Source organism: Morus notabilis, unplaced genomic scaffold (genome assembly GCF_000414095.1).
Source record: "Morus notabilis unplaced genomic scaffold, ASM41409v2 Scaffold719, whole genome shotgun sequence".
NCBI lineage: Eukaryota > Viridiplantae > Streptophyta > Magnoliopsida > Rosales > Moraceae > Morus > Morus notabilis.
In genome coordinates this window covers 13,018-31,563 of record NW_010365597.1, presented here as the reverse complement: position 1 = coordinate 31,563, position 18,546 = coordinate 13,018, and the positions used below count along the sequence as shown (strand labels likewise).

Below are 18,546 nucleotides of genomic sequence, written 5' to 3'. Positions count from 1 at the left end.
TTTATTAAAAAAATTATGAATCAAGAGTAAAAAATAAAAATTTTAATTCATACATTTTTAATGAGTATTTATCAAGATTACTCAAAAAATGCTGACACAAATGGCTGGTTAGAGCATCTACCTCAAATTAGTGTGTCAAGGGAATGTTATTCACAAAAAAAAAAAAAAAAAGGAACATCACTCGTATTTTTTTATATTAAATTTGATAAACGTGATACGCTACACTTGATGTTAAATCTGACATTAAAATACATCATAAACCATTTTCACACATTTTAATGTAAAATATAGCATTTACATTAATATTCACGTTGAAGATCCGACATCGTCCTTAATACATTTTAGAGTAGTCCAACATAAAAGACTTCATGTAGATTTTTCAGTACTATTCCTTCTTCTTCTTTTTTTCAATATTTATCTCCATGGACGGTAAACAAAACCCCCAACGAAAAAAAAATTATAGGTTTCTTCTTGTTTATTTGTTTTCTTAATTTTTGGGGCTATTTAAAAAAGAGAAAAAAAAAAAAGAAAGAAGAAGAGGATGTTGTAAATTAATTATTTCTGTTTTGATGGATTATATTATATCCGTGTTGTTCCACTCCTATAATTTTTTTGAAAGGGGCTACAGAATCAATGTACAACATGGTAATATTTAAAAACCGTTGTTTTTTTTTTTCCAAAGGCTTATAAAATAGAGGATTATTCTCACCGGCGCTTTTTTTTTTTTTTTCCAAAGGCTTATAAAATAGAGGATTATTCTCACTGACGCCTCTTAAATTTTTAAGTCATTCCTACTTTATCTCTTAAAAGTTTAAAAATTCTTACTTTACCCTCTGAATTTTGATTTTTTTCTTATTAAAACTCTTTTGTACGAGTTCCTGTTAAAATCAAACGGAAAAAAAGTATAGTCATGTGATTTTTATATGTATCTTTTTAACATAAATTTAAACAGAAAAACCGCATAATTGTGTTATTCTCCTTTTTTATATGTATTTAACATAAATTATAGCATAATAAAGTTAGATGAGAACAATTCAAAATTCAATGATAAATTGAGGATGGCCTTAAAATTCAATATAATCCTAAACAATAAGGAGAAGCTACAAAAAATTAGGACATTTTGATGGTAATTCCCACTTATAATATCTTGTTTGTATTATAGTGATAAAATAACCTCGTAGCATATATGGCAGCTTTTTCTTAACCTCGTGTCTTCTTTTGATTATAGTAAAATAGTGTCTTATAAACGGTGTTTTTTAGGCACCCTACCACAAATTTTTTTAGAAAAAGACACATTATACAAATGGATATTAAAAGAACTCTTAAGGTACGAAATACTAATTTTTCCTTTATTGGCATAAAATTTAATTTTGAAACGTAATTATTTTTTTAACAGTTTGATTTATAAGTATACATATTAAAAATTCACATCACAAGACATATAATTATTCCTATTTACAAATATAACAATTTTTATCAACAAAATAAAACAACAATTCCTACCAATGTGATAAAATAAGAGTTCTGACCATAAAATTTCTCTAAAATTAAGTGGACGTTTGGTTCACGGATTTAAAATTATAATTCAGAATCATTCTTAATTTATATATATTTTTATAAGAGAAAATACTGTAACAAAATGAGACACGAACCATCCTCGTACCAAACACCTAATAAATTATCATTTTCTATATTCATTCATAATTTTGAATCATAATTCATGATTCTCTATAATATTTTTTTCATAAAAAATATACGTAAAATAAAAATAATTTTAAAATATAATTCTGAATGCATAAACTAAACGTCCTCTTAAATTCTTAGACGGCTTGTGATGACGCAAAGCATTATGAGACAAAAAAGTAGGGACAATCACCAAAAAGTATGATATCTTGTAAGAAATAACGCAGTAAATGTTGAATACGCGCCGAAACAACGCATGAGGAAGCACGTGCAAAGCATGTGGACATGGAAATAATTAAGAAAGTTATAAATGTGAATGTAGAGCTTTCAGGGAATTCAAACACATGCAATTATGATGAAATAAAATAGATGAGCTGGCTCTGTATTCATTTTCCTTTTTTTTTTTTTTTCTAATAGCTGGCTTTGTATTCTGATTTGAATAAATTTTTAATAAGTAGGGTCGAAAGGAGATAACAAAAAGTCTAATATTGTTAGAAGCTCACAGCTAAACCATCTGCAAGTGAGCAAGACGTATAACTGACTAGGCTCATATTATTAATGAATTGAGATTTTTACAATGTGATATGAGAAAATCTATGTACGCGTAACAAATTTGCATTAAATTTATCAAATTAATTTTCATGTGTTTTCAATTTTACATGATTTTAATCATATTTAACGCCCATTAAAACATAATACGTTATATCTTATTATAAAAAATTTCAAAAAAATTTGCATGCGTGCAGAATTAATTAACCTTCTGAGACAAAAAAAAAAAAAAAAGGGATTATTTTTTAAAAAATTAATAAAATATTGTATGGAATTTTCAGTGAGAAAAAAAGCATTCGATTTGACTAAAATCAAACTTGTTTTCTTTGAGAAGTAGGTAATAGGTATAAACAACAATGAAGGGGGACTTTAGTGGGAGACAAGGGATTAGATGCTTTCAATCTTCATAAAATCAATAACATTGACTTTTGCATCCATATTGGACCCATCAATGAATTTGTTATCTCTGTATTTTTGTCAAATTTTGAGACTTATCAATTATTAATCAATCTTTAACGTCGGTTACGCTGGCACTGTGGCATCCCTCACTTTTTTCGTAATTATATAGATATATAAATATCCAGAAAAATAAATGAAACTCTGATAAAGTGGGTTTTCGTGTATTTTGGGCCCGTTCACTTCGTTAATTCGAGTTTGTAATTCAAGTTGAGATGTGATTTTATGTGAGAGTTTTTTATTGTAGAAAAAAAGTTAGATATAACTGTTTCTGAAAGCTTTTTACTGTAGCAAAACTCGAATTCTAAACTCAAATCGGCGAACAAATATGTCACAAGCTCTTAAACAGACACATCTGTGTATAATTACGTGATAAATGTATTAAGGTCGATATTTTTTTTTTATATATTTTGGAAAAAAGTTTGTCTTCTCCTTGTTTCGTACAATATAGAATAATTATTTATGCCATCACACAAAGATTTCGTTCATTTTACCGATTTGAGTTAAGAATTTGAGTTTTGTTACAGTAAAATGCTATTATAAACAGTCACATTAACTTTTTTGTTACAGTTAAAAGCTCTCACATAATAGCACATCTCAACTCGAATCAACGAACTAAACAGATCTAAAAATGTTTACTAAATTTAAATTCTAAATAATGTGACACTTTGTTTGTTTTTTTTTTTTTTTTTTGGAATAGGGACACTTTGTTAGAATACAGTTGGTAACTGAAATTAAATTAATTAATGATGTTTTAATTCAATCAACCAAATATTGACAAGCATTATTTTATTGGTGCTGGGCTTGTTATTCGTGACGAGGAGGGAGAGGTGTTCATGGCTGCTTGTACCATTATTGATGATATCAAATCTAATTTAAATTTAGTTTTTTGTGGTTTCGTTTGCTATGTATCTCGTTCAGAGAATTACGTAGCCCATATATGTTAGCATCTTTTGTGTTTTCTAATTTGTCTGATAAGTTGTGGCTATATTGTAGTTCGAGATTCATCAGTTATTTTGTCAAAAGTAATTTAATTTCTATTGAATAAAAAGATGCTTTTCACTTCCAAAAAAAAAATAGTGCCTGCATTTTTTTTTTTGGTAATAAAAAATGGTACCTGTATTTGATAAAACTGAATAACATGACAAGAAAATAGATAATTGTAGAACACCACCGGCTTAAAATCTTCATTCATCATTTATATTAGTTGTTGTCACTATATTAGCGTATAATGAAAAGATCACGTGGTCTGCAATTACTTAAGCAGACAAGAAATGCGAAAAATAAAGATAATTTGATTGTGAAGATATTAGTGTGAAGTGAATGCTCATTTTGAGAGGTGGGTTTGATATTTGGCCATAGATAAAAGAGAAAATTTGGGATAAATCTCATTATTGGATTTGATAAGTCAAATTAAGACCAAATTTGCTAAATATGAGATTTACCAAGTTTCATCAAATAACTTGATTTATCAAAATTGGATTTTACTGAATTTATTCATATAAAGCTCTATATTATATACATTGTTTTCATCGATAGTAAAAACATAATATTTATTGTGTTTGGTTAGTAAGTAAACTAATTTTTTGTCTTTACCATCTTCTTTTTAAATTAAAAGTATTTTTATTAACAATTACAACAAATGTGCTATCTACTCTCATATATTAAAGTCCAAATTATGTAAGAAACTCTAGAGGTACGTCACTGTAATGTGCATAATGATGTTGACCTTTTACATATTTTTATAAAAATTGCTTGAAAACAGTCTTTTTGGTTATTCGTTTTTTCAACTCTAATGTGCACCATTATATCGAAACTAGTTTATTGTCCATTAAGAAAATAAATAAATAAAGATCTCGTTTAATTCATTAATTTAAATTTTTAATTTGAGTTATTAATTTATTGTCCATTAAGAAAAAAAATAAATAAATTTATTATTAAATTTATTAATTCAAATTTTTAATTTAAATTAAAATTTGATTTTATTTAAGAGTTTTTAACTTCTTTCAAACAAAAATAAAAAAGACGCATTTCTATTTGTGCAACCTAATGAAACATAGATAATAGAGAAAGAGGTGATAAAAATTAGGAGCACATGGGTCATGGCTGTGTGGCACCAACTCCTGACATACAAGGACAGGACCAGAAAACTCACCGAAAGGCTTTTGTGTCCACACGCTTATACCAAACAAACATCATTAGCCATTCTCATCCTATATATATATATATCTATATATCTAATTAATAATTATTATAATCCTGCCCATATTTAGTCTTAAACCCGGTTAATTCGTTAATTTAAATTTTTAATTTAAATTGAGATGTGATTTTATATGAAAATTTTTTATTATAGTAAAAAAATTACATGCGACTGTTTCTGAGAGTTTTTTACTATAACAAAATTTAAATTTTAAACTTAAATTAATGAAATAAACGGGCCTATATATTTTCATTTTTACATTCTTCAGTAACTACACATGCTTATAGCTACTCTAAACTCGTAAGATTGATTGTTGATATCAATTGAAAAATATCTTGACTGTCTTTTTAATAATTATGCCTCGTTCATTTCGCTGATTCGAGTTTAGAATTCGAATTTACTACAGTAAAAAGCTCTCACAAACAATCACATCTAACTTTTTTGCTACAGTAAAAAGTTCTCACATAAAATCACATCTCAACTCGAATTAAAAACTCGAATCAACGAACTAAACAGGTTAATATATTGACTAGTTGATTTGAAGAATCCTGGTCTAGTTTGGTGTTGTTTATAAAACTCTTGCAAGTACTTCGCCCAAAATGATGCAATAAAGTCCAAAGTATTTGATAATAATACAAACTAATAAATTTTTTTAAAAGTAATTTGAGAATATAAAAAATTTCACCCTTCAGCTCCTACCATTACTAAAAGTGCAAGCATTGTTTACATAAAAAATAAATTACACTTGTTCAGTAAAAAAAAACGTTTCTAAACCATTAAATTTTTGTTAAAATATTTGTCTTACGTCTCTGAACTTAAATTACTATTGTTTAACAATTTAATCTATACTTCTATAGCTTATGTTGCAAATTTTAAAGTCAATACTCACATGTTTTATCGTTAGAAAATTAATTTAATGAGCAAAGCAACAGTAAAAAATAATTCAACGTATGAAATTCAAAAAAAAAAAACAACAACAACTAAGAAACTAGAGCTCATTTGGAATTAATTTTAAAATAATTTTACTTTCAATAAAAAGTAAAAAATGAGATTGTTTTGAAAATACCGATTCTGAAATTGCGTTTCTTTAATTTTTTAAGATATTATTTTAAATATAATAAAAAAATAAAATCATATTTATTAATTAATATATTATAATATTATTGATAAGTACTAAAAAATAAAAACAAAAAAGTGAAAATAACTTTAATATTTTCTAATTCCTTTACAAAAATTATTATAATTATTTTTATTTTTATTTTCACTTTTAAAATATTTATTAAATAAACATTATTACATTTTCATTTTATTTTTTACTTCTCAAAATACATAAAAAAATTATTTTTAAAAACTGTTCTAAACACTCACAAAATTTTGGAAACGAAGCCCGCTGCAGGTCTGCAACAACTAGATGACAGGACGAGTGTGTAGTTACTCTCCGTGGCTAGTGCAACCTGCATCACACCTGGAACGAGTAAAAGTAAATTAGACGAGAGAAAAATTCAGAGCTTCTTCTTAGAGTTTAATTTGAGTATAATTTTTGAGTTAAATTTGAGTTATAATTTAAGTTAAACTTATAATTTGAGTTTGTATTTGATTGTGTACATTTGAGTTATAGTTTGAGATAAGAATCTTTTTGAGTTTGTGTTTGAGTGAGTCAAAACTTGAATTTGTATTTAGATAGTATTTTAATAAAAACTCAATGCTGATGAAAAATTTTAATATGGTATATGGGTCGGGTTTTATTCTTCTTTTCGTTGTCAACGCATAAAAAAAATCATCTCAATCAGAATTAAAACGAAAAAGTTATAGCATTTTTAAGAATAGAAAAAATATTGTTCATTAATTTGAGTTTGAGTTTCTGAACACGAGTTGAAGGGGAAACTTGAACTTGAATTTTAGTCATAAACTCGAGTTTGAACTCGAGTTTAAACTTAAAGAACATGAACTCGAATAAAGTTGTAACTCGAGTTGTATTTTTTTGAGTTTTTCACTCAAATGAATAAACTTGATTTTTTTTATTATAATTTTGGACTGACAAGAGATTTTCGATTTTTGTTTTGCATTAAAAACAGCCAAATTCCATTACATTCTGCTTTGGCATAGGTGCCGCAGCTTTACTTGACCATTTTTTATTTTTTTTTTGGTTTGGCTTCATAGTTCAAATGCTAAAGCTTTGCGCGTGAAAATGATACATGTACTTTGTTATACTTTGAGGCCCATCACCCTAAGAAACTATTTCTTGAGCTTTTTACTCTATAATTTTTTTTATTTAAATATCATTTTGATCAAATTTATTGTTAAAAAACTTACAAAATATGTCTGGCTGCAGATTATTATTATTTTTTTGGTGGTGTTAGGACGGAACATTGTTGTATAATTGTATTATAACATATGTCCGTCTTGTAATATTCATGATCTCTAAGTTGTTCATGATCTTCATTACTTAATATTCATGGTAAATGAAAATTATAGGGTAATAACTGTTTGAATGGTCACGACTTTGATGTTGAAGAAAGAGGGCTTATGTTTATGACTTTGAAGTTGGCACGGAATTAATACCTGTATAAAAAGGTTAAAAGAATGCTTGAATTCGAGCAACAAAAAATATGATTTCAAAAAATATTTCAGCTCAAAAGATGAAAGAAATATATTTATATTTTACGTTTTCATAAGAAAAAAATAAATGGTATTTTTGTTTCACAACTCAAGTTTTAGTTTGAGTTGTGAATGTGACAGAAAAATATTATAATAAAAAAATTAAATTCAAACTTTTATGACAAAAAATACTGTAATAATAGAACTTTAATTGTAAAAAGAATGAAGACTAAAATAAAATAAAGAAATTGAAAGCACCAACACTAAAAATTAATAAGATTTCGTTCATTTTATTAATTTGAGTTTATAATTCAAATTTTGTTATAATAAAAAATTTTAAAAAATAATTACATTTAATTTTTTTATTAAAATAAAAAATTTTTATATAAAATTATATTTTAACGTAAATTAAAATTTAAATCAATAAATTAAACGAGTCTTAAATTCTTCACGCAGTCCGGTGCATCTGCAACGGAGAAAGGTCCTAATAAAGGCCGAAGACGTAGTGGAGGGAAGGTAATTGAAATGCGCGCGCTTTTTGTTTCTATTCGGGTAAATTTAGAGAGTTTGACAATATATGTATAGATATTATTTGTATTTTATGTTAACAAAGGATTAATTCTTAAAAACAGGTAAAGCTAATTACATGATTATATATGGTGATTACATGAATCATATAATTAATTATAATTAGTGCTAATCTTTTATGAGACCTAACCATTTAATATTAAATAAAAAAGTTTAGAGAATATGCTAGATCTTGGATAAAGAAGAATATTAATGTATTAATAAAAAATTGCAAGAAAATAAATGCCATGATTTACTTTCAATTTAAAGACATCGAGCTTCAAACACGCTGAAAAATGAATAAGCTAGCATGGGCGACTAATTATTCAAAGAAAGCGGTGGCAAAAACATATACACATGCATGTAACATCATGATCTAAGCATGATTTGCCCTCCACAAATTGTTTAAAATAAAAGTTAAAGACATTTTGGATAATGAAAATGGTTAGTTGGGGCCATTAAAAACGCCATGATGAGCATTATAAGAAGTTCTGTCGTGCAAGATATGCATCCTCTTTTCACTTTTATCTGCTTTTTTGATGCTTCAAAACACAGTTTCCCTGCCTTCTCTAATCCTTGCCCACTTTTTTCTCTCACTTTAATTTTTTCTTTTGGTTGCTTAAAACAATTTCATAAAATGTTCCATTATGTGGGTTATCCAAGTATCTATTATGGTTTGTGGAAATTTTTTATTCTTTGGACATAACAAGAATACCAGTTTGAAATTTTCTATGGCAGTAGATATTTTTAAATATTCTATCTCATTGAAATAAAAAACGTGCAATTAAGTAATGTTTTTATTTATATTTTACCGTAAATTTTTCCATTTACCAGACTAGCTAGTTTTTTAATTAGTCTGGTTTTGGAATTAATTATTGATGGCCCAATATATTAAAATATAGGAAACCGCGTTTATTTATAGGTTGCTAACATCTTTGACGATTGAGATGTTTGTTTCCTATATTCGTCTCTGATTCTGAATCATGATTTATGGTTCTCTACAGTGTTTTCTCTCATAAAAAACACACGTAAAACGAGAATGATTCTAAATCTATGAACCAAACGTCAGAGTTCTAGTTTCCCACGACACTAAGGGAACATATCAACAAATTTTTTGAATTTTATATTGTTCCAAGTATAAATATTGGCCATTTTTATATTGTTCCAAGTATAAATATTGGCCATTTTTAATTGACAAATGGGGTACGTACAACCCAATGTATATGTAAAACCCAATGTATATTCAAGTGTATTTCTGAACTCTCGTTCAGAAATACACTTGAATATTAATAATATGGGAACGCAAAAAAATACTTGTTATTATTAAAATAAAAAGGATAGTTTCTATAGAAAAATGAAGATTTTGGCGTTGAACAATCTTGGAAATGTGGGGCGGTAGGTACGTATATAGATATATATATATATATTGCTTTGTTTCTACTTATTTATAGTACATGCAACATAAAATGCCAATGAATACTGTTTAAAATCCACTATTTTTTTTATTTGTTTTCCTTTCTCTCCATCCCTCCGGCAAGTAAGCAATCAATATGATTTCTAACTTCACGAAAAAAAAGAAAAGAAAAGAAAAATTAACTATGATTTCTGAACATGAAAGATTTCCCAAAACTTTACAGTATATCATTATAATACATAGTTTATAAACAAAACAGAACATGTATTAGTATTCTATACGGTCTAGAGTGTTTTTCATATTCAGTATTTCCCTCGCAAATCGCAAGCATAACATGAGATAATTATATCTCTTTATTATGTAAAAACCATTTATGGGCTTGGTGAAAGTGAGATTTGATTTTAAGTTACTAATTCACAAACATTCATCATTGATTATCTATTTATTACTACAAATTCAAGCTCGAGCGTAAGATAAATATAAAAGAGACCTTGTATATTATACCACTTGAGTTGAATATTTTGACTAAGCAAATTAAACTCAGATGAAAAAAAAAAAAAAAAAAAAACTCCCTAGACCACCAAAATGAATCGCAATGACATTGTTTTAAGTGTATTTAATCGAATTAAATGAGGAAAAATCAAGTAGAACCATCTGATGGTCCAACAGTGTTTGGTAGTTGCGTTTTAAGCAAATACGGTGGAAGTTGTAGAATTAATTATCGCAATAAAAAAAAGCTGTCATATTTATTTAATTGACTATATGTAGCCATTTACTACTCATGCCCTCATTACACGCTAACTTACAGAGGAAAATAAAAGTCAAATACAATATAAATCCTAACATTACCATCATCCAGGACCATATAATTCAGATTTTTGTTGTCAATATGTTTTTTTTTTTTTTTTGCTATGAAAAGTAATGTTACAATTTTTTTCTTCAATATGCTCATCGTGTAATCATCTCAATCCATGAACTTCTTGAAAATGTTACTACATATATATATATATATATATATATATATACTAGTCCAAATTGTCCAAGTATGTAATTAGTTTTACACGTGCCTCAAATAAGATGAGATGGTTCGAAAATGAGGTATTCGACATTTTTGTTTACTCATGTATTAGTATAGGAGTAATTGAACCAACCATTTGGTCCACTATTGGCAACTTTGCAAAACTAAACTCCATAACAATCAACCAAATTTGCTTAGTTTTTTTTTTCTTAAAATGTTTTTTTTTTTGGTTATTATGCTATGCATTCGACCAAATTTGTCGGTGTGTCAATCAAAGCATTCAATCATAATTATTTATGATTTTGTAAATGTTAAATTATGGATCTTTACTGATACTCGGTATACCATCATTATCAACAATTAAGGAAATTTTTTGCATCAATGGAATACGTACATGGGTTTATTTGTCTCTTGATAGAAAAAAAAAAAAGATAGTCAAGAAGTAAAATGATTACAATAGTTAAAAAAAAGTTGTTTTTCTTCAAAAGCACCGACTTAGGTTTCGTTTAGTTCGTTAATTTAAATTTTTAATTTGAGCTGAAATATAATTTTATGTGAGAATTTTTAACTGTAGTAGAAAAAATTAAATGTAATTTTTTGTGAGAATTTTTAACTATAGTAAAATTGAAATTAAAATACTTTATTTTAAATACAAAAACATTCCCTTCAATATCCAATTCTTTGTTTGGATTTTTTAAGTTTTGGACTATTTAATATTAATATTTCATATAATGAGAAATGTCACCACCTGCTAAATAAGGTAGGATTAATCACCTTTTATTAATGATGATATTTAACACTAGTTCTCTTTTAACATTTTTCAATATTAATATGTGCAAAAAGCTGACCAGCTAAGATTTTTTTTAATCATTTATAAGGAATATTTTATAATTAACAACATTCGTATGAAATAATTTGTGCTCATGCACAAACATTTTTTGAAATAACAAACCAGCTCCGATAATGATATTTTTCCGTCCTATTTCGACAAATGCCACAAGTCAAAAAAGAAAAAAAAAAAGAAAAAAGAAAAAAAAGAGGTTAAGCCTACTAGACTTCTAGGGTGACTCCAACATTACTAATCCGTGACTTTGACGTACACGTTATTATTGTTCTCTCTTTTGACGACCCAAGCATATATTTATTCTGAGGTAAAATACACTGAAAGATACATTGTCACGCGCCTAAGGCATAAGTGAATGCACCGCCCCACAAAATTATACCCAACAGCTATTCGGATTTGATTTCTATCATTGCACACTAAAATTAAGTTTAGTTTAAAAAGTTAAGAAATCACCTTAATGATTCGTATGTAATAATATTGCACCAAAAATAAATATTAATTACCTTATTCGGAATTGATTTTGACCTTTTAGACACCAAAAATTAAGTTGAGTAAAAGAAAATAAACAATAGGTAATTTTCGTTTTCATTTTTATTTTATTTGAGATTAAAAACGTTTTTATTTTTATTTTTATATAAAAAATAAAATAATAAATTCTAAACACGTTCATCTTGCGTTCAAAGAAAAAAAAAAAAAAAAAAAAAAAAAAAATGACATGTGGTAAAAAAAAAAAAAAAAAAAAAAAAAAAAAGAACACGCTTTAAGCAAAATGCCCTTATTTTTAGCAAACAGACAAACGCGCCATTACCACCTTAAATTAACTTTCACAAATATTATCCTCAAATAAATAAATAGGCAACTTTCCTTTTTCCCTCCGTTAAAACAAAAGAAAGAAATTAAGCAGGAAAATGGAAATTATTATATATTACTGATCCATCGGACAATGTGAGTGAGGCCAAAGTGTGGGTCCCAAAAGGACCTTAGAAAAGTGGGTCCCACATACCTCCATTTCTCAGTGTTTAAAAGCAGCTCCAAAGCATCTTCATTTTGGCCAAAATAAACAGCCATTAAGCACACCCCCATACTTACTTAACTCATTAGTCTGAAAACTCTCCCCCATTTTCTCTCACTTTCTCTCTCATTTTCTCTTCCACAGTCATTTCTTTCCATTCCCACTCAAAACCAACAAAAGGGAACAGAGAAAGAAAGAAAAAGTAAAAGGCAGCAGAGAAGACATTCCCAGCTGGGTTTTCTTGTCTTTCTCTCTCTCTCTCTAAAGAATAAAGTGAGTGAGAAACAAAGAATATAAATTTATCCAAAAAGGGCATTGCTTTGTTGGAGCTCTTCTCAACAAAGAAGAGAGATTTTTCATTTTGGTTTTGATGTCATGGGCTTGAAGAAGCTTGCAATGCGCAATAATGGCGTCTTACTATTAGTAGTGGTGTTGTTTTCTCTCTGGGGTTGCTCTGTTTCAGCCTCTGTTTCTTATGATTCAAAGGCTATTGTCATCAATGGCCAGAGAAGAATCCTCATTTCTGGATCCATTCATTACCCAAGAAGCACTCCTGAGGTAATATAACATTAATAACAATATTACTCCTCCAATGTCTCCTTTATTTTCCATTTTTGAATTTTCTTAAGAGGTTTTTCATTTTTTTTTATTTTTGGTTTCTCTTAGATGTGGCCAGATCTTATTCAGAAGGCTAAAGATGGAGGTCTAGATGTGATTCAGACTTATGTTTTCTGGAATGGGCATGAACCTTCACCTGGAAAAGTATTTTTTTTTTCTGTAAATTACGTGCCTAGTTTTTTCGGAACATGCAACTTTTATCATTTAAGTTCTAATCTTTATTTTCTTTTTGCAGTATTATTTTGAGGGAAACTATGATTTGGTTAAGTTTGTCAAGCTGGTTCAGCAAGCAGGCCTTTATATGCATCTCAGGATTGGTCCTTATGTTTGCGCTGAATGGAACTTTGGGTAAAAATAATAATATAAATATATTAAAAACAAAGTTTTTTTTTTTTTTTTTTTCACTTTTGGGTATTTCTTGGATTATTTGAAGCTAACCTAAAGTTATACGCGTATTTGCAGAGGCTTTCCTGTGTGGTTGAAGTACATTCCCGGTATCAGATTTAGAACAGACAATGGACCTTTCAAGGTTTGGAAACTTTAATCGTCTATTTACATTTCTTCCTATTATTATTACTATTTTAATATAAAGAAATCAAATCTTTAACTCTGCTTAAACCTGACTTCTAAATTGCCATAATGAAGGCCCAAATGGAAAAATTCACAAGAAAGATTGTGAACATGATGAAAGCAGAAAGGCTGTTTGCCAGTGAAGGTGGTCCAATAATTTTATCCCAGGTTTGTCTAATAAGAAGTGCCCCATTTTTTCTAGCCTTTCTCAAGTACCATTTGGGTGCATTACATTATAAATCAAGTATTTATTTATTTATTTTTTATGTATTGTGTGATAGATTGAAAATGAATATGGTCCAATGGAATATGAACTTGGAGCTCCTGGGAAGGCATACTCAAATTGGGCAGCTCATATGGCTGTTGGACTTGGCACCGGTGTGCCTTGGGTTATGTGTAAACAAGATGACGCCCCTGATCCCATTGTAAGTATCTTTCAACTTTTTCATCTTTTTTTTTTTTTTAAATTTTTTTTTTTTTTTTTTTTTTTTTTTTTTTTTTTGCCATGTTTATGTTGTACAAATTGATTGTTACTATTATTATGATTTCTTTTTATTTTGGGTACAAATTGATTGTTTTGTTGATTTAAGGTGCTTCAGCCTTAGTGGGGTTGTTTCTGAAGTGATGTGGTGTCTCCATGTTGCTCTCGTGTATGAAATGAATAATTATTTCTTTTTTTAGGGGTGAAATGAATTATTATTTCTCATTGCACATGGCCGTGCTTTCCTGTTTCACTCTCATGTCTCTTGCACTTTTGCTATTATTTAATTCCCTTCTGGCATTTGGAGAGCTTTTTTCTTGATGGTAACTTACTGAGCTTCTTTTTTCCACTAAAAAAGGACTTCTTTGTTTAATGAAGTATCCTTTTAAAATTAGTGTGGCGCCTATGAATAAATAAATCTCAAACCCTTAACTTATCTTGGAGTCTGCCGTATTTCTAGTTCTAGTGCAGTGTTTATGAATTAATTATAAATAAATATACATATTATATATATATATATATATCTAAATTGTTGGCTCTCTTTTTTTATTCTTTTTTTTTTCTCCCTACCCTGCAACAGATCAATGCCTGCAATGGATTCTATTGTGATTACTTCTCTCCGAACAAGGCTTATAAACCTAAAATGTGGACTGAAGCGTGGACTGCCTGGTAAATTTTCATGATTGTTTGCTTTAGGAACTATATAATTGTTTTTTTTTGTTTTTTTGTTTTTTTTTTGTTTTTTTTTCCTTTCTTTTATATCTTTTATTTACCTTGTTTTGCATACAGGTATACTGAGTTTGGTGGTCCAGTTCCTAAAAGACCAGCAGAAGACTTGGCCTTTGCAGTTGCTAGGTTTATACAGAAGGGAGGGGCTTTCATTAATTATTACATGGTACTGATGATGTTCATCTTAATTGCCTTTCAAAAATGAATGTCTTGATAAGTTTTTTCAGTTTATTCTTATTCTCTTGTGTTCATTATTACAGTACCATGGAGGAACAAATTTCGGCCGAACTGCTGGTGGCCCGTTCATTGCTACTAGCTATGATTATGATGCACCTCTAGATGAATATGGTACGTCCAGTCCAGAAAATATTGGACGTTGGAAATTACTATTGAATATGAAATATGAAATTATGAATATTATTAGTGAAGAGTGAAAATCCTAGTTTCTTTGTGTTTAGCTTAAAAATCTGATTATTCCTATTTTCCCCCCTTTTTTATGTAGGACTTTTGAGGCAACCTAAATGGGGTCATTTAAAAGATTTGCACAGAGCAATAAAACTGTGTGAACCAGCTTTAGTATCTGGAGATCCCACAGTAACACAACTTGGAAACTATGAACAGGTTGGACTTTAGTTCTGTAAGAGAAGATTATGATTTACAAATTTTGTATGGAAGTAAGGCTTACTCTTTGAAACCACTGTAAAAGGCTTACTCTTTGAAACCACTGTAACGTTTCAGGCTCATGTATTTAAATCAAAATCCGGAGCTTGTGCTGCTTTCCTTGCAAATTACAACCCAAATTCGTTTGCAAAAGTTTCCTTTGGGAATATGCATTACAATTTGCCTCCTTGGTCTATCAGCATTCTACCTGACTGCGAAAACACGGTGTACAACACTGCAAGGGTTAGAGAATATGATTTTTTATTAACGTCATGGCGTGTTTTGATCTATAGAAAGAAACTGATATTTTTACCAATATACTATACAGGTTGGCGCACAAAGTTCAACGATGAAAATGACCCGTGTTCCTATACATGGAGGATTATCTTGGCAGGCATACAATGAACAGACAGCCTCTTATGAAGAAACTTCATTCACCGTTTCTGGGTTGCTGGAGCAGATAAATACCACCAGAGATGCTTCTGATTATCTGTGGTACATGACAGAGTGAGTAACATAAACATGCTCTGACCCTTTTGCATCTAAGAAAGTGTTTTTCACGGATTATGACATTTTCTGTCTTGATTCCATTGTGATTCCCAGTGTTAAGATTGACCCCAGTGAAGAATTTTTGAGAAGCGGGAAATATCCAGTACTAACAGTCTCATCAGCCGGTCATGCTTTGCATGTTTTTGTCAATGGCCAACTAGCAGGTAGGCACTAGCCATCATATTTTTGGCACTTCATTGAAAACATAATAGGCATAAATCTTTTTTATTTTTTCAGCTAATAGTAGACTATTGTTTTGGCTAAAAGGTGTTTCTGGTCTAATCATTTTGTGATATTACTTAGTTTTAACGTGCGATTTCTTAAACTTTTGGCAGGTACTTCTTATGGAAGTTTAGAATTCCCGAAATTAACATTGAGTAAGGGCGTGAACTTGAGAGCTGGTATCAACACAATTGCACTTCTAAGTATTGCTGTTGGTCTTCCGGTTTGTTCTCTCTCTCTCTCTCTCTCTCTGTGTTTCTCTTCCTTCTCTTAAGGTCATATTTGTATTCCCATGGCAGTTTAGACCTGAAATTTGCTTACATTTGATTTGAGTTCAGAATGTCGGTCCACATTTTGAGACGTGGAATGCTGGTGTTCTTGGTCCAGTTACATTGAATGGTCTCAATGAGGGTAGAAGAGACTTGTCATGGCAGAAATGGTCTTATAAGGTCGGTTTTCTTTTGACTTCTCTCATTTCCCTTAGATGCTAGAAATGCATTTAACGGTATGTTTTTCTCATCAGGTTGGTCTTAGAGGAGAAGCCTTGAGTCTTCATTCCCTCACTGGGAGTTCTTCTGTTGACTGGATTCAAGGGTCCCTAGTAGCGCGGAAGCAACCTTTGACATGGTTTAAAGTGAGTATCTCAAACTTAAAGAAACCTCATTGGTTACTTATCCAAGATGATAGAAAAACTACTCAGATTTTTTGTTAGAGCTTCCACGGTAACAGATTTGATTTTGACATCTTTTTGGTTGCAGACAAGTTTTGATGCTCCGGCTGGATATGCACCCTTAGCTTTAGATATGGGCAGCATGGGAAAAGGTCAAATATGGATTAATGGTCAAAGTCTTGGTCGTTACTGGCCTGCTTACAAAGCACAGGGCAGTTGCGGTGGCTGTGACTATGCGGGAACGTACAATGAAAAGAAATGTTTAAGTAACTGTGGGGATGCTTCACAAAGATGGTAATTGAAAACTGGAACTTTATCTTGGTCTTTTGATATTTTTTGTGTAAGCTTAACAAAACCGACTATTTTTAATTATTCCAGGTACCATGTTCCCAAATCATGGCTTAAGCCAACAGGCAATTTGTTGGTGGTGTTTGAAGAATGGGGTGGAGACCCCAATGGAGTCTTTTTGGTTAGAAGGGATGTTGATACTGTGTGTGCTGATATCTATGAGTGGCAACCAACGCTAATGAATTGGCAAATGCAATCCTCGGGTAAAGTCGATAAACCTTTGAGGCCTAAAGCACATTTGTCTTGTGGGGCCGGGCAGAAAATTTCAAAGATAAAGTTTGCTAGCTTTGGAACACCAGAAGGGGCTTGTGGAAGTTTCCGCGAAGGAAGCTGTCATGCTCACCATTCATATGATGCTTTTGAAAGGGTATGCAATTGTATCTTGCATCAACTTTGGGTCTTGTTGTGGCAATCCTACCTTCTTTTTCCTTTCTACTTAATTGTTTATCTGGTTTAATTGCTTTCCTGCATCAACTTTGGGTCTTGTTGTGGCAATCCTACCTTCTTTTTCCTTTCTGCATAATTGTTTATGTGGTTTAATTGCTTTCCCGCAGCTTTGCGTTGGGCAGAACTCCTGCTCGGTGACTGTAGCAGCCGAAATGTTTGGAGGTGATCCATGTCCTAGTGTCATGAAAAAACTCTCTGTGGAGGCCATCTGCACTTGATGACTCCGAACATCCAAACGAAATGCCTCATTTTGTTTTCTCTACTGCTTGCAATACAGCAACTTCAGTTAATTTTTGCAGTAAGTTAATCTACTATATACATGTAAGGCCATTGCAACCATTCGTTGGCTTTTTTCCTAGGTGAAGTTGTACAAAACATATGCAACACACCCACGTGGTTGAAAGCCTAAAGAGCTCTTGAAGATGATTGTGAGTAAAGCTGTATGTACATACTTGCTATCGTTTCGATTTGTTCCCTTCATGTTATAGAAAGGTGGAAAAGAGAAGTGTGGTCGGATGCACATTGAGACGACACCGAAGGAGTCCATGTGTAGAAATTCTTTTAGTTTTCAGATTATGGAAAGCTTCTGGCTTCCAGTAATTTTAAGGTTTCATTCTTGTGCAACTTGTTGGGAGCAATTGTTCCATTGCTTGTTCTTGTAGAAAAGTATCCGAAGTAATAATTCCATGCTCATTGTCTTTGATATATCGAGCAAGATTCAGGCACTGAGGAGCATTTATAGGGAACTTTTATGGTGCAGAGATACTGTGCCGGAAATATGATAATTTGTAAATTTTACGTTAAAATTTACGAACTTAGGAATATGATAATGTGTGAAGTTTAAGTTGGAATTTATAAATTTTGAATATTGAAGTTGAAAAATTACGATAAATTTGTGCACTAGACTCGTA

General features: G+C 30.0%; 1 protein-coding gene across 1 annotated transcript; it reads left to right on the top strand.

Annotated features, from left to right (window-relative positions):
- Nucleotides 1-12,415: 12,415 nt before the first annotated feature.
- Nucleotides 12,416-18,520, top strand: LOC21388032 (beta-galactosidase 1). The gene is made up of 19 exons (XM_010108358.2): nucleotides 12,416-12,899; nucleotides 13,008-13,103; nucleotides 13,195-13,307; nucleotides 13,422-13,488; nucleotides 13,605-13,697; nucleotides 13,811-13,954; nucleotides 14,591-14,679; nucleotides 14,800-14,905; nucleotides 15,000-15,087; nucleotides 15,242-15,360; nucleotides 15,478-15,642; nucleotides 15,728-15,906; nucleotides 16,003-16,112; nucleotides 16,284-16,393; nucleotides 16,509-16,619; nucleotides 16,694-16,804; nucleotides 16,929-17,134; nucleotides 17,219-17,555; nucleotides 17,743-18,520. Exons 1-19 carry the CDS (start codon nucleotides 12,717-12,719, stop codon nucleotides 17,851-17,853), a joined length of 2,538 nt encoding a protein of 845 aa, XP_010106660.1. The 5' UTR covers nucleotides 12,416-12,716; the 3' UTR covers nucleotides 17,854-18,520.
- The last annotated feature ends 26 nt before the right edge of the window (nucleotides 18,521-18,546 follow it).